The sequence below is a fragment of the Cryptotermes secundus genome, unplaced genomic scaffold (genome assembly GCF_002891405.2).
Source record: "Cryptotermes secundus unplaced genomic scaffold, Csec_1.0 scaffold1076, whole genome shotgun sequence".
Classification (NCBI taxonomy): Eukaryota; Metazoa; Arthropoda; class Insecta; order Blattodea; family Kalotermitidae; genus Cryptotermes; species Cryptotermes secundus.
The window spans coordinates 273,491-291,314 of NW_019732383.1; the positions used below are offsets into that span (position 1 = coordinate 273,491).

The 17,824-nt window shown below is 39.8% G+C and overlaps 1 protein-coding gene across 1 annotated transcript in view; it reads right to left on the reverse strand.

Moving 5' to 3' along the window:
* Positions 1–17,824, reverse strand: part of LOC111867698 (intraflagellar transport protein 140 homolog) — a 45,756-nt gene that overhangs the window by 17,789 nt on the left and 10,143 nt on the right. Inside the window, exons 7-16 of the mRNA XM_023857768.2 lie at positions 15,712–15,943; positions 13,909–14,183; positions 12,007–12,229; positions 9,085–9,310; positions 8,284–8,401; positions 7,294–7,481; positions 6,715–6,949; positions 4,509–4,664; positions 3,674–3,837; positions 1,823–2,000 (exon numbers count right to left, since the gene is read on the reverse strand). Coding sequence (XP_023713536.1) covers positions 1,823–2,000; positions 3,674–3,837; positions 4,509–4,664; positions 6,715–6,949; positions 7,294–7,481; positions 8,284–8,401; positions 9,085–9,310; positions 12,007–12,229; positions 13,909–14,183; positions 15,712–15,943 — 1,995 coding nt within the window. The remainder of the gene's footprint in view (positions 1–1,822; positions 2,001–3,673; positions 3,838–4,508; positions 4,665–6,714; positions 6,950–7,293; positions 7,482–8,283; positions 8,402–9,084; positions 9,311–12,006; positions 12,230–13,908; positions 14,184–15,711; positions 15,944–17,824) is intronic.

The following is a 17,824-nucleotide window of genomic DNA, read 5'->3' on the forward strand; positions in this document are numbered from 1 at the left end:
AGACAGAAGCAAACCAAGAAGAAATGATAGCCAAAATGAAAGTCCATCAAGTGAGGATGGTGGTTAGGCTGGAGTCTAAGATGTATTTTTGGTCACAAAGGATGGAAGCCATGAGAAGGACCAATGATGAATAGATGCAAGCCCAACTTAAGATTGGACTGCAAGAAATGAAGTAAATAAAGATGGAGGCCAATCAATGAATATTAGAAATCAAGACACAGGCATATCATGAAGTGTCAGAAGCCAACCAAGAAAAGACAGAGGCCACAGTGGAACATTAAGAAGGGATGCCGCATGCAGAGGCCATGCACCTTCTTACTGTGCTGCATGACCAGCATGCGATGTTCTACTCAGAGCTCCTGAACGACCAATGTTCAAGAAGAGATGATGGATGAATCCAGGATGCAGCAACGGGACATGACACCAAGGCATAAAACAGCAGCCCCACCTGGGAAGCAAGAAGACACCCGATAAGACCCACAGGCTGACCCTAAATATGGAGATCCTAAAGCTAACAGTTGGGTCTTTCATCAGACTGAAAACAAGTGTGAAGACAACATGGACAAGCTGGCCCACTCCAAGAAAATGCCACGGGAACTGGTAATTTACATCCTGACAGTGTAGGGGCACTGACCATCTTAGGAGAGACTGCAAGGATATCCTGGAAAAACTTGCCAGAAGAAAATCCACCAAAATCACAGAAACAAGTAGAAAAATGATGAAGAAGGCGCCACTGCCATTATTCCGGCACACTCGTTACACACCTGGTGTGTCGCAAAAGCACTGCCATGAGAGCATGAACACCCCCAGGGACTAATAGCAGCCAAGCCATGCCTTATAACCTTCTAAAGTTCCTTTGGTCTATCATGCAACACATTTTTATTTCATATGACACCACACTTACATTCAACTCACTAAAATGTCAGTTAAAGTGCTCTTAAAATGTCATTAATATATATATATATATATATATACTATGTCTGACTACATCAATTGGCCTCACAGAGCCATCTTCAGGCAACACATTTTGATGGTATCCACTGTACTGTGCTTGCTTTTGTCAACAGTACTTGTTGATATATGCCATCATTATTCTCAATTTAGGTGTTTTGAGAATGTCTATTCTTTTTTTTTTTTATCTTCATAATGCAACTTCTCTGTGCCCCTCTGAGACTGCCTCTCCCCCAGTCATGTGTACTTTGTACTGACTTGGTCAATACAAGGGCTGCAGACCCCTTTAGGCAGTGGACAGCCTTGCAGGGACAGGTTCCAGGGCCTCTCATAAAGCTGAAGTGAGGATGCCAGTCCAACCTCCTATTGCAGGAGCCACAGATGATGAGAAAAGGTCGCCATTTGCAGAAGAACATTCAGGAAGGTGAACTCTCGAAAAGATAACAGCACTTGAGAATCAACTGTTACAAATCAAATAGCAAACGAGTAAACAATTCATTTGATATTCTGCTATCAATATATTCATGACAGAATGAATCGCTCAGCAGTGTACATCATTTGAGACGCTACAACCATGGACTTGCTCCTACAATTCTTACAAGAAATGAGATGGTATGCACAATGCTGCTTTGTGAATAGGGGAACTAGAGGTTGGTGGGGGAGAGGTGGAATGGTCAGGACTGGCTTTGTAGGATGGAGAATGATATAACACATAAGGCCATATGCTTCTGTGCAGAAAAGCCCAAAATATTTTCAATATTTTCTTTATTCCTCCTTTATAATGTGGACCATTCTGTTCCTCTGGCTCAAAAATACAGATGTGGAAAACTAAACAAAGAAATAAAAAATGGAAAGTCTAGATACAACTCACAAGGAGTCCCAATTGTACAGCAAGCATGGCTACCCTAGCCTCCAGCTCTGGCTCCTTCATGGCTTCCCGCAGAGCCATGGCACCCCGAGCATGCTTCATATGCCCAAGGCACACAAAGGCAACATCCAAACGTTTAGTCTTTACACACATGCGCGCCAGGCTTTCCCAGACTGCCTCACTGTAATACAAGGTACACATTATTCTTACTTAATTGGGTATACTGGAAATGACATTTTACTTTCTGCTTTATGAGTGTGAAACATGGTCTCTCAGCCTAAGGGGAGAAGAAAAATTGGGGATGTTTGAGAACAGGGTGTTGAGGAGCCTTATGTGCCAGCCACCCTTTACCCATAGGAAGATTCCTGGTACTCATGGACAGGTGACAAAACAAACATTTAGTTAAAAAACATGAAGGGAAATAACCATCTGTGGTATCAAGGAATAGACAGAAGGATTATATTAAAACTAGTCATAAATAAATATCATAAGATGGTGCACATTGGATTCAACTGGCTCAGGATAGGGTCTAGATGCATAACCTTGCGAAAAGAGTAAAAGAAATCAATTTCATAACTAGCTGAGTGACTATTAGGTTCTGAAGATGGGCTCTGTCCCAAATAGTTAATTCAGTAGACTACTAACCATGTCATCTGTTTTAAAACTACATGGTTACATAGATGGATGTGCTCTTTCATTTGGAACAAAAAAATAAGTTTTAAAGTACCTATTAAATTGCAGGCTACTATGGACCATTTAGAACAGCTATCAAAAATTTATTGTAATAAGCAACTACTATTCCTTATAGGTATTTCTTTTGTTTGATAATGAAAATTCTTGTTCAAACTTGTACCTGTATTCACCCTGGACCCTGAAATGTTACATATGGAGACTGTATGGCTATGTATGTACAATAGATCATTCAAGGCTGAGGTGCAAGGGCTGGTGTAGGTCTACTTATTATGCACACACATGGAGACCACTTTGCCTTCACCTACAACTGTCATCTACACATACATAAACCAAAACACAAAAAGAAATACAAAACAGATTTAACAATTTCATGCCATGATATATAGTTAATGTATAAATAGATGTATAATCACTCAGAGAAGAGTACTGTAGCTCAGAGATGGGTTGCAGATGTAAATGTAAGAACTTTTTAATTACTCAAATATGTATTCTTTTAGTGCATGGGAGAAAGAAGGGGAAGGAGAAGGAGAAGATGGAGATAGAAGAAAGCTAAGATCTGCAAAAGTTCAAAATATGAATTCATATTTAAAGCACAGTTCCAATCTGAAGTCAAAATAGTGTGACGTGTTGCGCTATGCAGGACACCCCTCCCTCCGCCAGCGGTGACATAACACCATCGGAGTGCTGTCGTTACTAGGGCAACAAGGAAGTCAACACTCCTTCGCCTACCCCGCCAGCGGTTACGTGACCAAGAGACGCCACGGTCGCTATGCAGCTGTAAACAACTCCCGACAGCATTGCTAGGCTATCGGCAAACACAGTGTCAGACAACAGTGGTGCCTATTACATAACTGTCTTCTGTGTTGTCTGTAATGGGGCTAAATAAGCAGCAGCGAAGACTATTCAAGAGTTAGTTATGAGTTAGCCAGGGAGTCAGTCAACCAGTCAGTTGTAGTCTAACATTCGCAGACCAAGTAATTGTAATACTGCAGATGGCAGTAGTTGTGAAATTGTAAATTGTGTGATTGAAAGAGCGAGTGTGAAATAACATTCGCTATATCCAACATGGCATGAAGTTATTTGCTGCGTTATACACCCAACACGTGACAATATGTTACAAACATTTTGGTCATTTTCTGTTCACAGAATCTCAACGCTCACCTCCGTATAGTTTTGATTGCTCTGAATGCTTCATCCATATTGCCAATACTTAAATTGTAGCTGAAGTCTAGAACAGCATCACGAGTTGGTTTATCACAGTTCTGCAAACCTTCAAAATCTCTCATTATCAGTCTTTCTACTATACCAGACAATGTCTTGGAGCCCTGAAAAATAAGAGAGGGGAAATATTTTCCGTTATTGTTATGAATTAATTAAATATAAGGATGGATGATATAATCCTATGACTTATTTTGTTGTCTGTCAATAACAAACATTTTATGAACAATAAGACACAGATGATGTTGACAGCTCCTTCTAATTTCAGTCCAGCTGGAAGGAAGTCACAGTACTGGATCTGAGTAATGAGGGATCTTGTAAACATGTGAACTTATAGGTTTCAAGAACCCTTTCACTGACAAGCCCCACCACAGAAATAACTGTCAGAAATGCCAAGGCTACTTGGGGATAAATGCAATTGCTCAGTTAAACCGACAACACTACCTCAGATTAGTTCAAAGTGGTCACAGGTCTAGCTGAGTAGTATCTAAGTCTCAGGAACACGGAGGTATTCCATTCACCTTACATAATATGAAAGCCTGTTTTTTCACCCAAAACATTGATATATCATAAGTGATGTTATCTACTTAAATAAATTCTGTACTAAGAAATTAACAGTGAGGCAATAACTTTGGCTGTGGCAGTTTTAATACAAGTATGTCAAGATGATCTAACAAGCTTGTGGCTTGCAACTCCTTTACGGCCAGAGCAAATATTAGGTTTTCAAAATGGATTTATCATGAATAAAATTTGCTTTAACTTTCTAAATTTTTCTCACCTGCTGCTGAGAGTGTTTGCACAATACGACATAGTATGGAGTATGGACAGCAAGAAAGCGGGAATGTTTCCCAGATTGTAGAGAGGTGACATCCTGAAGCAGCAACTGTTCAGAGTCGGGGGTTGCAAAGAAAGTCACCAACACAACCTCGGCTCCCTGTAAATGAATATTTCTTCTTTCTATTATTACTATTATTCTTTGGGTGGAGTTAGACCAGGTCTCTTTGCACTCAGGCTGCTAGAGGGAGCACTGTAGCATCCTTATATTACAGATGATTCTGTGGAATGAGAATTAGGGGAAACTGAAGTATTCAAAGAAACCTTCCCCAGTGCCACAAATCCCAGATCAACTGAACCAGGACTGAACCCAGGCTGCAATATTGAAAGCCTGAGCTATTGTACACCTCTAAATGAACATACATGGGTTACTTCAAAAGTCATGGCAACATATTTTTTCCAAAATTTTGAAAGCTCCAACCGGAATTTCCAAATTTGCCGCTGAGAGACAGCAACGTCTGATTTCTAATGATGCTGCTAGATGACGTGGAAGGCCAAAGACAATGAAGCGAGTCCAGTGCGAAGTCAGTGTGATCATAACCTTCATCGAGAATGAAGGTTAGCCGGCTGGAACAGCGTTGTTATGTGAAAATAGCAGTGCTTGGCGGCAGAAATGCGACTGAATGTCACTCAGAGCTTGTGGAAGCTCTGGGTGATCGTGCTCTACCACACAGAACTGTTGCAAGGTGGCTAGAAGCATTCCAACGTAGAAGAGAAGAAAGTGCCGACTTGCAACGTAGTGGACGCCCTGTGTCCGTTCGTACCGATGTTTCTCATGCCGTGATCGGCAGTGCATGGAGGAAGATAGGCGCTGGTCTCCGAAGGAGTTAGAGAGACATACAGGGATTGACCAGGCAACTGTGCATCGAATTTTACGAAACTCACATTGAATTTTTTATTTCTTAATCCCAATTGAATTTTTCGAGGATTAAAGAATGAAAAAAAAACAGTCATTCCCTAATGTGCAATTGTTCTTGTCTACTATACCTATACCCCTTCACATCTACCTGATCTGACTAAGCCAATCGGAGGGGTATATCATGCCCTTTCATAAGTATATTTTGAACTTACTTCACTGTAACATGTTTGCCCAAAAATAATTAGTTGCCATGACTTTTGAAGTAACCCACGTATTATGAATGCTTGAATGAATAATAATACAAGAAAACTGTCATTTTTATGGGAGGATAAACTTTTCTCCAGACTAGATGTCAAACCTAAAGTCCTCTGTATTTCCTTTATTCATTCTTATAGTAGAATGAAAATATTCAATACCTTGACTGTGGACTGACAAATCACCTGCTTACAAAAGAGATTCCAACACTAAATAGCAACTGCAACTAATTTCTGACTAGATGGTAGGGAGAGGAAAAGAAACAGTTCACACTTTGTGACAAATAATTCTGTCCTTGGTGGTCCTTTCATTGTTTGTATTTGGTTCATTTAGGTTTACACCTAAATTTTTTAAACATGTCAGCAAATGGGAACTATCACTTTACTTGAAAATCAAAATTCACTTTTAAGAGGTACATGCGAGTTTTAAATTTTTGACATCAAATACATACTTAAAAAAAAAAAAATCTTACTTTGAATGTCAAATTTTCAATCTCAATATTCAAAAATGTTCTGATAACTGCTATTGCCTTCAACAGTAATGTACAAACTACTTGAGTCATCACATTCATAATGTTTGGCAACGCTGGCATGAATCAGCTTGTTAATAAGACCTGTTACTCTCTCTCATTTTCTGCCCATGGTGAAAAACGCTACGGCCCCATAAATGAATTCGGAAACCTTTTATTGAGAAAGGGTCGGATAATAAAAGGGAGTGAAAGTAGAACATTATGAAAAAATGGCTAGAATTATAAACTGTGATTACAGTGATAATATTGGTCTTATTCTTATTTTGATTCTCAAAAGTATTCCAAATTCTTGTCCTGAACTCAAAACGTTATTCTCATACATTATTAATTTTTAAGCAATATTTCTTTAAACACTGAATATACAAAAAAATCTTTAAAATACATTTCTACAGAATGATAAGCTACTGAAAATAAAACCAACCAAATATGAAACTTCAGAGATTTATAGCAGTTTTATAGAGTTTCAAAATGTATGTGTTTGGACATCTCTGATTCCTTTCCACTGACCTTGCTGTTATCATCGGAGTCAGATGCTACAATCATTGTCATGGTGGAAGATGAAGCCCTTCTGGATGAAAACATCCCAGAATTGGGCTCAGGCTGAGGCATACTTATTCTACTGCTCCCTGACCTTGGAAGAAGCTTGGCTTCACAGACAAGCAGCCTCGGCTCCTCCTCGTCCCACTGGTGTGACAAGGCAAACCTACCAGACACATCCTGTGATGTTGTCCCAGATGAGATTCTGTAAGCCAATTTTATCTCAAGAAAAACATGCAGATCTGCAGAGTACGAGTATATTACCAGACAATTGTACATTAACATTTATATTCTTCAGTGAACAAGAGGCTAAGCAGTTGGTGGGTGAACTAGTTGACCCTGACCCTCCTGCTGATTATTCTGGAACATACTGATGTTCACTGTGTTAATGCCAATGGCAAGAATCATTTGAAATTTATGCAGGTATGCATATACACATAAGTGAGCCTTGGTAAATGCCTCAACTTCTCTTTGTTGGAGGCCAATACTTTGTCTCACATAAGAGTTAGAGCTGGAACAATGCTAACTATAGTTTTGCATAAGCAGTACCTTGGAGTATGCATAACGACTGACTGTTCATCTGTTGAATTTGCTGCCAACTGCTCTTCATCTACAGGATGATGTTCTGTATCTTCAACATCATGAATGTCTAGCTTTCCTGACGCAAGGTTGAAGTACTGCAGATTGTCTGATTCAATGTCCCACAGGAACAGCTTTGGGTCAGGCAAGAAGTTTGACTATGGAAAAGTCAAAACATATTAAACAAGATTAATTACATTTTCTGCACACTCTTTGGCAAATTAACCCCTATGCTCTTATGAAGTGTATCACAGTAAATTATACACCATCTTTCTAAATAGAACACAAAGGATGAGAAGGGGGAGGGATGTAAAGGGAAGATAAGGATGAAGGCAAGAAACTTGTCACTGACTTTGTAAATACTGGACAGGCAACATACTCTAATGATCCAAACTTGGCCCCTGACTTTCAGGGAGGAACACATACTGAGGGTGTTTAAGAACAGGGTGTTCGGGAAAATATTTGAACCAAAGAGATATGAAATGACGTGAGGTTGGAGAAAACTGCATAATGAGGAGCTTCATAATTTGCACTCTTCACAAAGTATAATTACAATGATCAAGTGAAGGACAATGAGATGGACAGGGAATGTAGCACAAAGAGGGGAGAGTAGGAATGCATACAAGATATTGGTGGGAAAGCCGGAAGGAAGGAGACCACTTGAAAGACCAAGACGTAGGTGGGTTGACATTATTAAAATGGATCTTAGAGAGACAGGATTGGATGGTGTGGATTCGATTGATCTGGCTGAGGATAGGGACTAGTGGAGAGCGCTTGTGAACATGGTAATGAACCTTGAGGTTGCATAAAATGCGGGGAAGTTCTTGAGTAGCTGCACAATTGTGGGCTTCTCAAAAAGGACTCAGCTCCATACAATATGCAAAAAGATGGTTGTCTACCTCATTATGTCACTTTACTGAGATGCTACAAATCTAGTCATAAAGATGGTAACATCCGTACCTTGGCAACTGTTATGGAGACTTTCGTTCCATTGCTGTTGCAAGTTGCCATGATGATCTCTCCAAAATCATCTATGGCATCTTCAAGATTCTTTGGACTCAAGTGCTGTTTAGCTTCCCTAAAACACAAAGGAGAATTATTAGATCATGTGTGTGTGTGTGTGTGTGACCAGACAACAGAACAAAATTGCAAGCATAAAATACACTTTACTGCTTGAGAGTTCTTTCACAAGTTTCTTGTATGGCAGTGTAAGTGTAAGTGTGTAATGGTTTACCTGAGTGCACTGTCCACAGGTTAGGCATTAGTGTCTGCTGTACACAGCAAGTGCAATGTGAAGTAGCTCTGCTACTGATACTTTATGTCTGAGGTGCTTATGGATCATACAAGGAAACTTCTAAGTGACCCTTACAGATCAGTAATAAGAACGAAATGAAGATGAAGAAAGTCCTGAAACAAATAACAGTGGAATCTCCATTTAATGTTCCTTAGTTCAAGGTTCCCTCATATAATTTTTATTTTCAATGACCCAAAGTCAGCAATTTTAATGACAAATAACTTCCATTTTGTGTCCAAATCCACTGATCTGCAAAGAAAACCCTTAAAATGTGGATTCACTGTAATGGAATCTGGGGAAAATTGACAGTGAGGAGGTTTCAGTGGCAGATAACAAGAGATTTTCTTAAGATATAGTACTGTTCCTTGAAAATATATACCACACAAGCAAAATGTCCACTCAGAACTCTTAAAGATCAGGGTCATCATTCTTACATTAACTATTTTCAAGACATTCCATTACCATACCTGCGTGAGAGGTCCCATATCTTTATCCAGCCTGCAGCAGTGGCCACAGTAAGGAATGATCCACAGAGCTGTATGCCAATTGGTCGACCCTCGATGTCACTAGTGGGAAGCATCTGTTTTATTGTGCCCTGGAATGTCCGCACCTCAATCGCACTTCCGTCTTCTTCAAGGACTAGCAGACTTTGGTCATGTATAAGGGCAGATTCTACTTCACAGGAAAATGAACCTACACAAATATTTATAAACTTGTCATGAAAGCTCCTACTTTCTTTCTACGCACTGGGAAGGAAACATACAAAGTTGTTCCATCATTTTGTTGAAGGAAAAGTAAAGTTCAGAAAGGCTGGCAGCACATCAACACCAGGTGAGTTTTCAATACAAATATAAAGAAACTTTTAGTCTTTGATGATCATTATCTTGAAAACTGCATACTATATACAAGCAAGATATAACTTTAGGACTTCACATTTACTACAATTAAATTCAATGCATTTAAAAATTTATCTTTATGTAGATAAGGGGTTATATTCTATACAGCCCATTAGAAGAAAAATTAACTTCAGTGGTAACAACAATTATTTCTTCAAAATTCATTCAACTAGAGTGCGTCATTACATGGTAATAGATGATAGAAAGGTAAGATACTTAAAGAGTTGATAAAAAATTTAGTGCAAAATGCATATACTGGTGCCTCAGTCAGGAAAGACGGCACTGTAAATGGAAAGCAGGAATTTAGTTATTATCATATTTGAGATTCTCATGCAGTGACTATGATGATGGATGCTGGGATGTCATGTGGTGCAGTCTGGTAGATCATTACCGATCACTTTGGAATGTCAGTAACAGTCAGCACCTGACTACAAACATCATATTCCTGAAGACTTTAATCTTCACTCAGTGACTGATCTACCAAGTCTGTGCAGACTGAACAACACACTTCACGCTTCATTTTTAGGAACTTTATTAAACAATAAATCAGTTGTATTATGATCATGAAAAATCATCAACAAATGCACATACTTTGGAAATTCAAAGTATTACTTGATCATCACCTCCTATCTGGTATTTCCTTCTATATATTTCTTCAGAATTTCCAATATCAAGGTCATGCTTTCCACTTTCTTACCTCTCCACAGCATCATCACATGTTTAGTGACTACGGATGGGGTTTGTACTGGTAATCAGGTCCGTTGGACTCTTCCAAATTGTAACTACAATTAATTATAGGTGTTTCACTAGTTTATGCACTTCTTAGTTCAGTATGACACACACTAATTATCCCACATCTTCACTATTTGCTGCCTGGTTATGATGCCCAACACCATAAATTCCTCAGCTTCTGTCCTTACCGGCTGACGAATCCTCAGAAAACTAACCCATGACAGTAGCTCATGACTTCCTAGTCCAGAATGACTCAGTCAGAGTCAGAGTTACTTTATAACTGGCAGTTTAACGCCAATCACTTTGTCTTGGCACCAAGCCCCTTGAGACCCAGTATTTATTTTTTCAACCAAACACTTGTGATTATAGTCCTTATGTAACATCCTCTCTCACGAGAGGATCAGTGTGTCTTCTACAATTGCTGCTGGCCCCTTGCCAGTGCAGTCATTCTTGGGTCTGGGTCCCGCTGGACTCAGAACCATATTTTACTGTCTCAGACTCGAGACTCCCCCAAGCTGGAGGGTCAGGTCCCCATATTCATGTCCCCCAGGAAAAGGGTGGCCTAGTTATAGACCCAGGCACTGGGTTCCCTTTTCATCACCTCAGGCAGGCTTAGAACCTTGGTGCACATCCTTGGGGTAGATCCCACAGAAAACACCACCTACCACAGTTCCCCTATTGTGTTTTTGTGGTCACATGATGGTTACCAACCATTGCATAGGAATGAATGCCGATTTAATAGCGCCATTGCATGTTTACTGTGTCATAACCTAGCAATGGATGATGCTCTTGCTCCAGAATTCTGATTATAAGCCCTCATGTCACAGTATTACAAATTCAAACATCATGAATTCAAAAATGTTATGTATGTAAATTGGTAAGATGGTTAAATCAAGCAGGTTACAATGGAATTGATAAACAAATAAGATGACAGAAGATACTAAAATGAATCTTATGGTAATAATTCCATGTCATTTAAATTAAACTAATTGAGGTATAGTCCAATGAAAGAATTTCTGTTGCTAGTGTTGTTAGATTTGATACAACAGTTTGTCAGAAAGAATTTCAACCACGTAGTTAAGTCATTCGCAAAGAAACAGAGATTCTACCATCCCTGATCATAATGTCCATTATGTCGAATGGAAATATTTAACATTTTCATGGCATGAGGATTCAGCCTTTGGGATGCCCGCTACTATAAAGTTCTCTCATCCTAAGTGAAGAACATGCATTACAAGAGTTTATGAACACAGTGCATAAGGGAATATAAGTGCAAACAATAGCAAGAAGATGAAGGAATTTACATGGATGAGATGATAAATGCACATACAAATTTGGTCAGAAAACCTGAAAGGCACAGACCATTAGTGAGGATAATATTAATTTGTATCTTATGGAATTAGAAATAGCTGACAAAGGACAGATATGACCTCTTGTCAGAAAACACACCTCCTTAACATCAAACACTGTAAGTCAAAAGAGACAAAAAAATCTAGTCATGAGTCTGACAAGGGAATCAACACCAACACAAGCATCTTGAATGACTGCCAATTGCAATAAGACTTGAACTAGAATGTCTGGGTATAGACTGGATTCATCTGGCTCATGAGAGGGTCCAGTGGTGTGCTCTTGTGTATACAATATTGAAAACTGTGTTCCAGAAAAGTCTGGGAAATTCTTGTCTACCTAAGTGGCTATCAGCTTCAAGGAAAGTACTGTACTCCATAGAATTACTCGCACATAAATGTAAATGACACCTACCTACAGTTTTACTCATAATTCTTGCATCTTCAACCAGTCCTTCAGTGATCAGCTGATACACGACCAATGTCTTGCTGCTCCACAAAGCAACATGGTCAGTTGTTACAGCCACTCCTTTCACTTGCAGATCTGTACTCAGCTCAAGTGTGTGGCATTTCCCTCTATCTTCCTTCAGTTCCACTTCAACCACCAGCTGACTTGGCGACACTTGTACTGCGGAAACCTGAACAAGAGCAACTTGGCTCTGTTATACTCAGTTGGTAATTCAACTTTCTTGTTCATCTGTTGTTAAACAGTTTTATACTTTTCTTCCATATATGTTACTGAAACAACACTTAGGATGTTATCAATGTTTCTGTCTAACACATAACTGAAGAAGTAGAGAGCATGAAATTTCAACAAAGATAAAGTTACCCTTGATCCATGTATTTAATTAATTAAGCAATATGCCATGAAGAGACACGGTGGAAGAGAGGTACAGCTCCAGAATTCCTAACCTTGGCACAAGGTGGAAGTGAGTCATCAGCTTCACACCAATTCCAATTTAGCCTCTGGGAAACACTTCCCATCAACTATTGCATAGGAGGCTAGGTGGGCCCCAAGCCAGTCTGGAAACTATGAGGAGCAAAATTTCTTGCCTCTGTCAGGAACTGAACCCCAGCTCATCCAGACCATAGTACATTCAATGATGTTTAATACAACTTCATAATTTCAATACCTATACAAAGTTACAGAAAACTTCATTCAGTAAGATTCAATAACCTTAATAGTTGCCCTCCAAATCCTTCACATTTCATCATTCAGTCATCCTTCCATTTGATGCTATGTAACTTACACATTTCAGAAGTATTCTGAAATAAATAAAGAATTAGTCACTTATTATACAAAAATTTTAAAAATAAAACCCAAGTACTTTTTCTGGGTGTCCTTGTTAAGTGAAGCATCATAAATTTTTGTATGAAACAATTTAGAGGCTATGGATCATATTATTTTTGATATCACACTTTGTCAGGGGGGAATCTCAGTTTCATTTCCCTTGACTATCCTCATTAAATGGAGAATTATTTTTTTATTCTTTTTCAATTACACTCTTGAAAAGATGGGATGTGTGACAGAACACTAATTTTCAAATTACCTAAATCAAATTCATTATTAACTTAGCCATCTTCCACAAGATTTCCATAATAGCTGATTACTGAAAAATAATATTACAGAATATAAAGATTTTCTGTATGTATTTACTACAGCATTAACAGATTAACACCTTACTGACAAACTAACTAACTAACAAGTGGCAAGCCAAGAAGCTAACAAACACATAAACTGAGTCTATGGAGCTGAGTCCTTCTTGAGAAGGCACTAGTCACTTGGTTATTCAAGAATTTCCCAACATTTTATCGAACCCAAAAGTTTATTACCATTTTCCAAAGAGCCCTCAATGAGTACATTCTTACAACACAAATTTCTTTTCATGAGGACATCTTTATGCATCATAAATTTAATAATACTAAGTACTGCAACATTTGCCAGCTTTTACCATTGTACTTTCCCAGAACTTCTACTGTAATGAGCGATTTTCTCTCATTACTGGTTTCACGGCAACACACATTTGGCAATGCTGGAGCAATCCTAGGTCATAGTGGTGCAGTGTTTCCAGTAGCAGAATTATCTGCGGAGTAGGTCAACTGACTGGTGTGTCAATAGGATGCCTGGCTCAATGCCCACGGGATATTTTAATTGCCTCTAATGCTTCACCCAGAACAATCCCTGGATGGGTTTCATTTTAATAACTCTCATTTATAAAACAATGAGACAGAACAGAGAATAGCAATACTAGTGACCTCAGCTTATTTCTTCTACAGCACCTTCAACTGACATATAAGAAGAGACTGTGGCACTTACCAACTTACTATAATGTGCACAGAGTTCTTGTTCACGCAGCACATACACAGAAGTGATGGTATTAACGGCCAGAAGCGGATGTGACCTACTCCATGCAATGTGTTTCACTGCCCCACGTACATTACAAGGTGGTTCTCGGAGCCAGTTTTGAGCTGGATCAGTTGACACAGGAGATCTACTTCTTCCCGTTTTCAGACCATCTCCTCCATTAAGATCTCCCACGATAAATCGCCACATGACAATGGAACCAACATTTGTGCCTGCTGATAGTATACCTATTTGTAACAAAACAGATAATAAGTTTAGTATACAAATATGCCCTGCTAATTAAAATGATGATGAAAATGCAACTAATTAAATAGCTCCATACAGCAAAAACATTCTTGAGAAGCTACCAATTATTCACTTAAGTCAGTAATACTGCAGTTCTGTGGAACCTGAACGTTTATTATGATGTTCAGCAGACACCCTGAAGCTAGATGAATCCAGTACACACCTTCACACCCTATTTTATTCAAGATCTATCCGTCTATGGGGGGCATGTGGTAGCGTAGTTGGTTGAGGCACTGTACTACAAGCCGGACAGTAATGGGTTCAAGTCCTGATGAGATGGATTTTTCTTCAATTGACCTAACCCTTCCAGCCACACTATGGCCCTAGTGTTGACTCAACCTCTAATAGAAATCAGTACCAGGAATCTTCCTGGGGGGTAAAGGACAGCTAACGCACAAGGCTGACAACCTTACCGCCATCGGTGAGCCGATGGTCTAGATCAGGCATGTCCAACTTCAAACAGGTTCTGATCAACTTTTCAGTGTCAAAACTGCCAGTGATCTACCACCCCTCCTATCGTCGTACCTTGCTTTAAGCAAAAATATTGATAAAAATAACACGACACATGATGTTTGTTTTAAAAGCAACATACAATGAAAGTACAGACTACGTTAATATGTATATTCCCTTCAAAATCTGAATATAATCATTATATTACAAGTGAATTTANGTGTATTCCCTTCAAAATCTGAATATAATCATATTATATTACAAGTGAATTTACATGCCTTTCACGTATAATTTCCTTATAGGCCTATGATATCGACCAAAAATCGTCCTGGATTGACGCGTTGGACATGCCTGGTCTAGATAATGTGGGACCGTCAACGTCTCACAACCCTATGGGCCTCCATGGCCTGTTACAGGGATAGCTTTACCTTTTACTTATCCATCTATGTTTGTTTCATGTTCTAATCCACTGATCATAAGTACGGATCTCACGGAATGTTGTCAGACAAAGGCCATTTGGCTCTGTTATATCTGTCACTAGATGCCACTTTCTCACCACAGAAAGACAGGTATATCTATAGGTGAGTCTGTGCCAGACAGAATGGCGCAAAATGACGGTTTCTCTCAGTATACAAACTTTCCCATACTAACAACCATTCAACCAATGAACCTTATTTATCTACAACTGCCTGCCTTTTCAATGTGTGAGGCCAAACCAGCCAGCAAGGTATTATAAACCAGTGGTTCTCAATTTCTGTCAGACCGCAGCCCGGTAAATTATTTTCTCTATAAGGCTAGGGCCCAGCATAATTGATGCCAGGGCCCCGTATGAGGCTGCGGCCTGGTGGTTCAGAAACAGTTACAAACTCAATCCTCATTCTGATCCTCACTGATCAGTGAAGTTATCAAACAGGGTCACCTCAATACAAGTCGGATGATCTATCACCACACCACAAGTTTAATTCTTCCAGAAGCCGTAAAGAAAAAGGCTGGATAGCATTAATGAACAGAATGACTCACCTTTTTGTGCACAGAAAGACAGGCTTGTAAAGACTTCAGTAGGTAAGTTAGAAGCCCCAGCAGATGAATCAGAGGCAGCAAGTGCTGAGTTGACAGGTTCAGCATCCAACAAATAACTCTCGCCTGTGTCCAGATCCCAGAAGCGAACAGAGAGATCACCAGTAATTACAGCCAACAATCCAGGACCTGCCCAAACCATTGAGGCATCCTGTGACCTCCCAGTTAGCTTAACCTGTAAGCACAGCACATCATCCTATGTTACCAGCACTGGCCTAACTATACCAAAACTTAGAGAATGCAGGAAATATATGGCCTTCACAGCTGTTGTTAAGTCTGTGTGATGCTGATGACCTAAGATCATCATTGCATCAAATGTGTAAACAGGGTTCAAACTCAAGGTGTTGTGAATTAATAAGGTGCATCTTCAAACCTGTCAGGTGTTCTAGGACAAGAGAAGTGACCAAGTCTATAACTGGAGATATCAGAAGAAAACGTTATTGGCAAATACTGAAGCCAAGTGTCCACTTAAGTACAGAAATGTCATTCTTTACATACACCATAAACTGCTAACCAGATTTTATCAACATACCACAGATATGCTTACTAAATGGTAAAGAACACTGAAGAAAGTTGTCTTCTGGGATCTGGCGCCGTGTAATCTTGGTTTTCACCTATGTTTCGGAGGAAGGTATCGCCTCCATCTTCAGGGCAGGTGAATCGCGTTGCGAATACAGAGAGCAGTAGCTTCAATGATTCGGAAGTGAAAAGCGCTGGTTTATATAGGAAGCAGGAAGGGGGAGGGGACCAATGGGAACAGTGAACAGCGATTTAAGGCCATATATGGTCCGGGGGGGGGGGACCGGCCAGTGAATCCAGGCAACTTGGAGGTCAATGGCACGTAGGTAGCGGGTAAACAAGAGGAACCGGTTTCCCTGAAACGTCGGTGAAAACCAAGAATACACGGCGCCAGATCCCAGAGGACGACTTTCTTCATAGTCATCGCCGTGAAAACCTCAAAACTTACATGGTAAAGAACACTGTTTGGGATTTTGTGCTGTACACTACAGAATGCCTCTTTCCAGTCTTGCTGCAGGACCTGCATATATGGTCATTACTCAGCGCTAAAATATAAAATATCAAGTGGATGAGACAGAAGGTTTAGGATTTAGAAAGAATTACGTAGAGACGTAAAGATTAAGTTCCTCATATCATCATTTACTACATTTAAGACAGATAGAAGAAAGAATGCATTGGCAGCTCTGATAAAGGCAGCCTGGAAGACTGTGTGTCAATTAATCATCCAGAAAGGTTTCTGTATACAGAGTTATGGGGTCCAACATTTCTCTCTGTACATACCTTGTCATTTTTTAATTCATTATTAAAAGAGCCCCAAAACTTCTTTATACATTTTATCCTAAAATTGTGTTATTAATCTATGTCCTAAACCCATGTCTTACTAGAAGTGTGATTCACATCTGGAACCTTTTCTTATATGTTGTTTTACTTCTTACCGCCCTCTCCCGTTCGCCTACACGTTCGGCGCCACCTCTTACCGCCCTCCTTTTCGTCTTCCTTACCGCTCAGTGAGACTTCAAGCCTCACGAGTTGGTCGTCACTTATACCTGTCATTCACGTTCGCCCCTTTGTGGTCTCCACTTGCATCCGCCGCTTCCTGTTGCTTTCTGGTTCAGGTTAGGGTGTGGGATTGCTCTGAATTTGAATTTGTATGGGCGCCAGTGGACTTGGGTGAAATCCACGAGTTTGGAACGGGGAAAACAAGGTGGGGATTTGGATAGGCGGGCGTTTGGGGTTCCGACTGCTCAGACGGTAGGACGAGATTCTGTCTCAGGGCGACTTCTGGGCCTTGCTCACACAAGGAGAGGGAGAACACTGAAAACAACTCGCACTTCACCAATAATGTTGCGTTTATTGTGGATGTTCACTACAATTACCTATTACCCGGCTATAGCACTTTGAATTGTACACTGGACTAGGGCCAACACCGATTTAACGTCCAGTAGGTTACTACTGATTCCGGTTATTCCCTTGGGCTAATGACTCCCGCTATTTCCTTCTGATGACTCGTACTGACTTGTAATAACTTGTAATAACT